We start from the raw sequence: 9,016 nt of genomic DNA, 5'->3' as shown, positions 1-9,016 counted from the left end.
AGTTATTTTCGTGAAAAACTTAAGCGGCGAGGAGCGGTACGGTACCGTCGCTGAGGCCTGAACTGACCGCGCTAGGGTGCTAGCTATAGCTCGGCCAGGTTTGGCCTGTGTTCGCGGGGGTCTAACCCAGTCCCAGGGAGCCCGACCATGCGCCCAGGACTCGCCCGTGTAAATTAGGCAGAGGGTACTCTCCAAAATGTGGTAGAATGGGGTTGCAATAGCACCCCAAATAAAAGGGGAAAAATAAACTATGAGTTTGCACTTACCTCAATTATTATGGTATTTATTATGGATGAAGGTCAGTGACGAATCCTGACATCGATGCACAAACTGGATTTGGACCCTTTTTTTAATTGAGACTCATTGAGTCGAGGAAAAGTTGTGTCTCGTTCGTTCTCCATTCCAAATTGTAAACAAAATGTCTGATCGATACTCAGAACAAAAGCGACATATAGAGGTCTAACTTTTCTCTTATTTGAGGGTCAAGTTTGTGCCTCGATGTCGGGATTCTGTGTCACGATAGACCTTCAATTTCATCCATATGATACAGATCTAATGGAGGTATTTTTAACTCTTCACAAGATATTTAATACTAAAATTCTAAATTCAATATATTTGTTATTTATGAAAAATTGTTAAAGGACAAGTCCACCCCAACAAAAACTTGATTTGAATAAAAAGAGAAAAATTCAACAAGCATAATTAACACTGAAAATTTCATCAAAATCGGATGTAAAATAAGAAAGTTATGACACTTTAAAATTTCGCTTTATTTCACAAAACAGTTATATGCACATCTCGGTCGGTATGCAAATTAGGGAACTGATGACATCACTCACTATTTCTTTTGTATTTTATTATATGAAATATGAAATATTTTTATTTTCTCGTCATTGTCATGTGAAATGAAGTTTTATTCCTCACTGAACACGTGTAACTCCATTATTTTAACATTTGATGCACCACGCCGTACACCGGGGTACCGTAGTACCCCGGGGTACGGCGTTGTGCAGCGCCATCTCGTGTTGTAATAGTGTACAGTTACATTGTTGTCATGGTGATCACGGTCGTACGATCGGTGCGACAATCATGACAATGAATGGGGACAATGATCACAACGCCTATTTCCTTTCTTTGATACAATCTAATGCCAATAATAGTAAACAAATTATGTTATACTTAAGAATTTAAGTATACTTTTCGACAGCTAACTTACACAAAAGATTAGCTTATAGTCCCAAAACTCGCCCTGGTACATGTGGTGGGGGTGGCGTAGCCGTAGGCTTATTACTCGTCCACAGCGCTGTGCATGTGCAGCGCATTTGCAATGGTATTGCATGAATTTCCAAAAGTGAAGATAGCCGTTAGTTTTGTTATAATGATCGAGCAATGTTGGGGGAGAGCTAAAATTAAATTTATGGACTTTGATTCTTGTGATTAACGTCAATAATTATAATTTACGTAATAAATAATATTAATGTCATTAAAATGATTTTATAATTTTATTTTCATTCATTTTGTATTAATTTATTTACCAGGTAGTAGACCGGCAACACGATACAATTAAACGTAGCTAACTTCGCTTCGGACGTAGCTAGTGTTCGGATTGTGTGTACACAATCATGTCGGTCGCGGGCGGCTACAAAGACCTTCTTAAGCCGAAGAAAAAATACAAGAAACTTAGCAGGAAGGACAAACTTGATAATGCAAGAGAGAGGGTGGTTAGGAAGTTGGGGGAGGAGAAGATTGAGGAAATTGTGAATACCTTTTCAAAGGCTGACGGCACTGCAAACAAGGCGAGAGCCGATGGCATGATTTTGACAATGCTCGCGCAGGGGCTGTCGCAAATCGAAGTGATTTCTATTCTGCCTGTTGGCGGATATCGGGTTTCGCGACTTTCCAGGTTCGATCCAGAGGAAGAGGAGGGAAAGACAAGGAAAATTCCGTGGCATGCAGCTACAGACGAAGATAAGGAAGCTATCAAGAAGCAGATCGACTCCTGGGACATAGAACCAGGCTACCCTTGTGCCCACCGCAAACCCTTGGAATACATTGAAGCAGGGAAGGAATGGCAGGCTCTCTACGCAGAATACAAAGAAGAGAGATGCATGAGTGGAAACAGAGTGTTGAGCCTAGTCCGATGGAGGGAGTATGTGCGGGCCTTTAGGCCCAGGCTTAGGTTGAAGCATGCGACAACAGACTTGTGTAACTGCTGTTATAAGATTGACCTCGAGCTTAAAGATCCTGCCATATCTGATGAACGCAAGGCTGAGCTGAAGCTCCAGAAAGAAACACATCTTGAGGATGCGATTACTCAGCGGCGGGCTATGAATAAAGCTGTAGCTCAATACCAGAAGGCATGGGCCCCAAATGACCATGCAGTTGAAGAAGTGCTATCACTAGTGATAGATCCAGATGAGCCTGGAAATGAAGGTAGGCCTATGTCAAAAAAGGGGGTTGGGGAGACAAAAATGATAATTATGGTGGAGACCTATTATATTTATATTGGTGTTTGAATGATGATGATGATGATGATTGTGGTGGAGTTTATGATGGTGATTGATGATAAAATGATGATGATGATTGATGACAATAATGATGATGACTGATATTGATGATTGTGGTGATTTATGATGATGACATTAATAATGACATGATGATGATGATGATGAAGATTGTGGTGGAGGTTATGATGGTGATTGATGATAAATGATGATGACGATGATGATGGTGGTAGAGGTTATGATGGGGATTGTTAATGACGATGATGATGATTGTGGTGGAGGTTATGATGGTGATTGATGATAAATGACGACGATGATGATGATTGTGGTGAAGGTTATGATGGTGATTGATTATAAATGATGATTGTGGTGGTTATAATGGTGATTGATGATAAATGATGATGACTGACGATGATGGCGATGATTATGTGGTGAATATTCCTGTGACATTCAGATCCCATTTTAATTTCTTTCTTAATGCAGACACAAACCAGCCTGAGATACCAGCTGAGATTGATGAGGGAGATGCAAGCTCTGAGGCAAACGGGCATCCATCTTCTATTACCACCAGTGAGTTTTATCCTGAGATTTATTTCCAGTGCTATTTTTTTTAATCGCTAATCCTTGAGCAATTTAAAACAAAACTTTACAAACATGTATTTCACATCTAATTTGAATTTTTGTTGTTCCACCTCCAGACACCAACCCCAATGACCAAGCCTCAACAACAAAGGATGAAGCAAGAAAGATTGTTGTTCTCTGTGAAGACTATGGACAAGCCATAGCCTTGCCATCATACAAGCTATCAAGACCTAATGTGGACTACTTTAACTCTGACCTGCACATCCAAATGTTCAATATCTGTGATGTCACCCAGAAGAAGAATGCAATCTTGCTGTACGATGAGAGAACAGCAGGGAAGGATGGCAATGCTACATGTTCGTTGCGCTGGTACTACCACTGCAAATTTCTACAGAACTTGCTGCAGAAGGGCATTTCTCCTCCTACCATGGCCATTAAAGTATTGGACAATTGTGTTGGACAAAATAAGTCTCAGTGTACATTGATGTTTGATTGTCTTCTGAGCCTCCTCTTGTATGATCGGGTTGCAAACTTTTATTTGCTTCCTGGACACAGCCACATGAAACCAGACCAGGTCGTATCTTCCTGCAAGCGAGCTCTCAACAAGAAGAACCTTTACATCCCAGATCAGGTAATTATTTAGGTATTATTAGTGTCTCAGATTGGCCAAATGAGTTGAGTCCTGCAGTCTATCATTGCTTTATAAATTGTTTAGTTGCACTGTAACTTCCAAATTAATAATAAAATTAATTTTAAAAGGACAATTATAAGGAAACTTTTAAGGGTGGAATTTCATTTATACTTATGTTAATTTGCTGTTCATAATTCGTGTGAAGATAATATAATAAAAGCAAGAAAATACACCAATGATTAATTTCTTTTACTCTCAAGTTGAAGAATGGAAAAATTTAGGATCAAATTATGAGGCCTTTTTGTTGTAGTTTGTTCTGGCTGTTAGAAATGTAAATTAAGATATTTAAATTGATGTCATTTTTCTTATTTTTGAATTTTTATGTTGGTAGGTAGTTGATGCCTTCAACACAGTATCTGGAATGCACGCTGAGTTCTTCATCCCTGAGAAAAAGGTCTTCCGTGACTGGGACCGTTTGTTGAAGAAGTATCTGAAACCTCTCCCTACCGGATTCACAGAAAACTACTGCTTTGAGGTGGCCAATGGAGCAGTAGTGTACAAGCCATTGGTGTCATCTCCAGATGAAGACGGTTTGGAGCACATCTTCTGCACTAATGTGGCTGCAACTCGTAAGGCAATTCTTGCTGATGTCCTAGGATTGCCATCCACAGCAGAGCTGGCAGATATTGTTAGCAGAGTTCCCAAGCTGCCCGTGCTGGAGGAAAGACCTGTTACAAAGTCCAAAGAGAAGTCAATCTCCAAGAAGTTGTCATGCATCCCTGCACAATACAGGGCATACTACCCCGGTGCTAATGTGAGCCAAGATTCTAATGATCCAATTGACACAGAACAGGAAGCCCCACCAGTTACGAGAAAGAAGCCGGTGGGACGACCCAAGAAGTCAAGTTCTGTAGAGAGTACTGGAGGGGTGCAGAAGAGTATTGTGCGATTTATGATCGCTTCAGAGCACTGAAAGGGATGGACATAGGCCCGAATTCACAAAGGTGGTAACCCACGGTTGAGTCCATGGATTATGTAGATTTCCTGTATAAATTGCGCTTAATTTAGCGCGTATAGGGTGCGTGTATTAATAATGTCCAATGCTGATGTGCGCTTTTGTCACAGTAAGCCTAACTGACGCCTGTTTCCATGGTTAAGGCGCTATTTTATTCATGAGTCCACTGTTGAGTCCACGGTTCAAAAGAGTGGACTCATGAATAAAATAGCATGTTAACCATGGAAACAGGCGGCAATTAGGTGTACTGTGACAAAAACGCCCATCAGCATTGGACATTATTTATACACGCACCTGATATGCGCTAAATTAAGCGTAATTTTTACAATCATGAAATCTACATAATCCATAGATTCAACCGTGGGTTTATGAGCCTATGAAAATGTATGCACAATCTCTCAGTTTTTTTTGCCAAAGGATTTATGTGAGATCATACTGTATTCAAAAGTGAAGGGCGACTACATGTAATAGTTGTACTGTAGCATGCTGTATCACATGAAAACGTTTTTCAAGTTTGTTGAAATTTTATCATTAATACTTTTATCAATAATCAGTCAGATGATTGTGTCTTTACCAAAGAATTTATATGAGATCATATTGTATCTGACTATAGTTGTACTGTAGCATGCTGCATCACATGAAAATGTTTTTCAAGTTTATTGAAATTTTATCAATACTTTTATCTATATTCAGTAAGATGATCGTGTCTTTAGCAAAGGATTTATATGAGATCATACTGTATCCAAAAGTGAAGGGCGACTACATGTAATAGTTGTACTGTAGCATGCTGTATCACATGAAAACGTTTTTCAAGTTTGTTGAAATTTTATCATTAATACTTTTATCAATAATCAGTAAGATGATTGTGTCTTTACCAAAGAATTTATATGAGATCATATTGTATCTGACTATAGTTGTACTGTAGCATGCTGCATCACATGAAAATGTTTTTCAAGTTTATTGAAATTTTATCAATACTTTTATCCATATTCAGTAAGATGATTGTGTCTTTAGCAAACGATTTATATGAGATCATACTCTATCTAAAAGTGAAGGGCGACTACATGTAATAGTTGTACGGTAGCATGCTGTATCACATGAAAAACGTTTTTCAAGTTTGTTGAAATTTTATCATTAATACTTTTATCAATAATCAGTCAGATGATTGTGTCTTTACCAAAGAATTTATATGAGATCATATTGTATCTGACTATAGTTGTACTGTAGCATGCTGCATCACATGAAAATGTTTTTCAAGTTTATTGAAATTTTATCAATACTTTTATCCATATTCAGTAAGATGATCGTGTCTTTAGCAAAGGATTTATATGAGATCATACTGTATCCAAAAGTGAAGGGCGACTACATGTAATAGTTGTACTGTAGCATGCTGTATCACATGAAAACGTTTTTCAAGTTTGTTGAAATTTTATCATTAATACTTTTATCAAATTCAGTAAGATGATTGTGTAGTAAAGGATTTATGTGAGATCACTTTTGAAACTGCAGGCAGTGTAAATATGTTCTTTCAAGTTTGTTGGAAAAAATAATGGTTAATTTGATCTGAATGTTTCTTGCCACATACCATTATTGTATGAGTTTAAATCTATGTAGGGCCTAATGCTCACAATAACCAAAGATTTTCTTTCAATTATGGTGGAATTTGATAATGGTTAATTTTATCTGAATTAAAAATGACTAAAAATGTCTTGCCACATACTGTACAATAATCGTGTGAGAATAATTCTTTATTTTGTGTCTGAAGATGTTGTAATATAACAGTAAGCACACCCTTGATTTTCATTCACTCACACAGTGCTGGAAAATTAATGAGAGAAACTGACACTGAAATGTTTGATAACGAACAAACTTTAATTTCCAATTTCATTCAAATATTCAACTAAATAATTGAATTGAATTGAATTCAAAGACATAAGATCAATAATTACAACTACAGGTATAGTGAAGATTAGAAGAGAACATGAAAATTAGAATAAAGTTATCATTTTGTACAGATTTTTTCATTTGCATGCATTAATTGTTCCCTAAAATCACTAAAAAGAAAGAAAAAATCTGTACAAAACATTAAAATATACTTGTACACATTTTTTGGTAACCAGGGTACAGCGCAAAAAATAAAATAAATAATTCAACAAAATGGCGGATTATCATTTGGTACCCCAGGGTACCAAATACTGCATCATTTTGTGCTTCAGGCAAGGAGGCCCTAATCATGAAATTCGTAAAAACTGAAATATTGTATAATTCAAACAATAAAAAACAAGAAATAGTGAGTGAGTGACATCATCGACTCTCTCATGACTGGCTCGTTCATATAACTATTTTGTTAAAAATAAGCGAAACTTTAAAATGTCATAACTTTCTTATTTTATATCCGATTTTGATGAAAATTTCAGCATTGTGCTTGTTTGATTTTTCTCTATGGATTCAAATCAACATATTTCTGAGGTGGACATGACCTTTAAAGAGGGTGGATAGTTTTGGTAAATCCTCAAAATCTGCTTGTCACCATTCTAATTAATTTCTATATGATATGAATGCTTATGCCCTAAAACAGTCATGATGTGGATGACATGAAATGAAATGGTGTTTTACATAGTTAATTTTGCAATTTCCCTTGTAATTTAACCCTGTCGGGTATCCCAGAATTATCGAGCTGACGCGCGATCTCTGGCAAACAGGTTGCGAGCTGCCTCCCTCTATCACCGAAATCCATGCATTATTTTGCATGCACTGCCTCGGCCTCCAGCTAGCGCTCTGCACTATACACGCACCACCGCTTGAGCTACGTACGCGGGAACAAAATGTAGTCCGCTGAAAAGAGGAGTTGTCCAGTCTATAGTCACTCAGGTTTGCTAAGCCCGTTCTGTATACGCACTATTTATTCGATGATAATTCCGATGCATAACGTGACACCAAACGGCAGAGAAGAACAAAAGAAAATACTTGAACGATACGTACCTCACTGAACTTAGTCTTATAGCTAATGCACCTTGATTTCCTATTCCTTGGAAGTTAGATTCATTGCCAATCGACGACTAAACCCCAACGATAAACAAACCCTCATCATCCCATTTAAAAAAAGTGGAACCACGATATGCTACAATGAGTGTATTTGAATAACTGATCTCCAATTGCCAAAAGACGGTTTGGATATGTTTTTACGGGAGTGTTTACTCGCTAAAACAATTAGAAACAAACCACTGGGTGGATTGTGTCTGAAATCATAAACTACATGAAGTTGTTTTTATGTGTAACAGCTCTATGGGTGTACTATGCATGGGAATTGTGTTGATTCGAGAGCAGATGAACTTTACGTAATAAGGTCATATACTGCTAGTCCAGACGAGGTCATGCAGAGTTCAATGCTTGCATTATGCGTCGGTCTACTGGAAAGGCCATATATATACACATGTATATGGGTTTATGTATGCGTTATATGCACGGTTATGTTCCTACACTACATGCATGTATACGTGTCCTCTGCAGAAATAATTCAATCGAGGTTATATAATACCAAGCTTCAAATGTGGAAATGGAAAGTAACTCGATAAAGTTCTGTATATAGTGTCATTTGAGTTTAGTATATTTTCCATATTTTGATGGATGATTTTCACATACGTCCTGGAATTAACATAAGCTACTAACTATATGAGTAAAAACATTGTGGGTCCCGGGGATTCGATGTACATGTATGACGATATGCAATTATTAGACATAGACATGTTTCATAACTGGCGATAGAAAAATGACACGACTTTATTTTGGATCGCAAAAGTGTTATCTTTTATATGCATGATCTCCAAATGTGAGGGATGATGTTTAGGAATTTACATTTTCTACAAAGAGCGACCCGAATATATAGGCCTCGTGTTTTGGGTTTTCCTCTTTTATTTCATTTGTGCGGGGCTTTTTTCGGGGGGGGGGGGGGTCACGCTCGCCTCTTTTAATCATTGTTTTTGTACCCACCGTAAAGCACAGCGGTAAAGTGCCAATTCGTGTTGCCAAATCCACTTCGATCGTCATTTCATCTTCGTCTATCACAGTGACCAAATCGTCTCATAAACAATTTGGTCTATCCTCATACCCATTTTATTTTCATTCATTTCATAACCAGTTGGTCTAATACCCATTTTATTTTTATTCATTTCTACCAATTCACACTTTAGTCCAATTATTAGACTAAATACGGGGGTATATGGACTTTAGATGGGTATTTGACCTGACTGGTTATTAGACAAAACAGTGAGTGCATGGACGAAC

General features: G+C 37.6%; 1 protein-coding gene across 1 annotated transcript; it reads left to right on the top strand.

The window, feature by feature from the left end:
• Nucleotides 1-1,102: 1,102 nt before the first annotated feature.
• On the top strand, nucleotides 1,103-4,779 carry LOC121407545. Its single transcript, XM_041598679.1, has 4 exons — nucleotides 1,103-2,433; nucleotides 2,988-3,074; nucleotides 3,203-3,717; nucleotides 4,109-4,779. The coding sequence occupies exons 1-4, from the start codon at nucleotides 1,623-1,625 to the stop codon at nucleotides 4,688-4,690; spliced, it is 1,995 nt and encodes a 664-aa protein (XP_041454613.1). The 5' UTR covers nucleotides 1,103-1,622; the 3' UTR covers nucleotides 4,691-4,779.
• Nucleotides 4,780-9,016: the final 4,237 nt, after the last annotated feature.

Source organism: Lytechinus variegatus, chromosome 2 (genome assembly GCF_018143015.1).
Source record: "Lytechinus variegatus isolate NC3 chromosome 2, Lvar_3.0, whole genome shotgun sequence".
In the NCBI taxonomy this organism is placed as follows: domain Eukaryota; kingdom Metazoa; phylum Echinodermata; class Echinoidea; order Temnopleuroida; family Toxopneustidae; genus Lytechinus; species Lytechinus variegatus.
The sequence above is the reverse complement of the archived record's forward strand: the minus strand, read 5'-3'. Positions and strand labels throughout refer to the sequence as shown.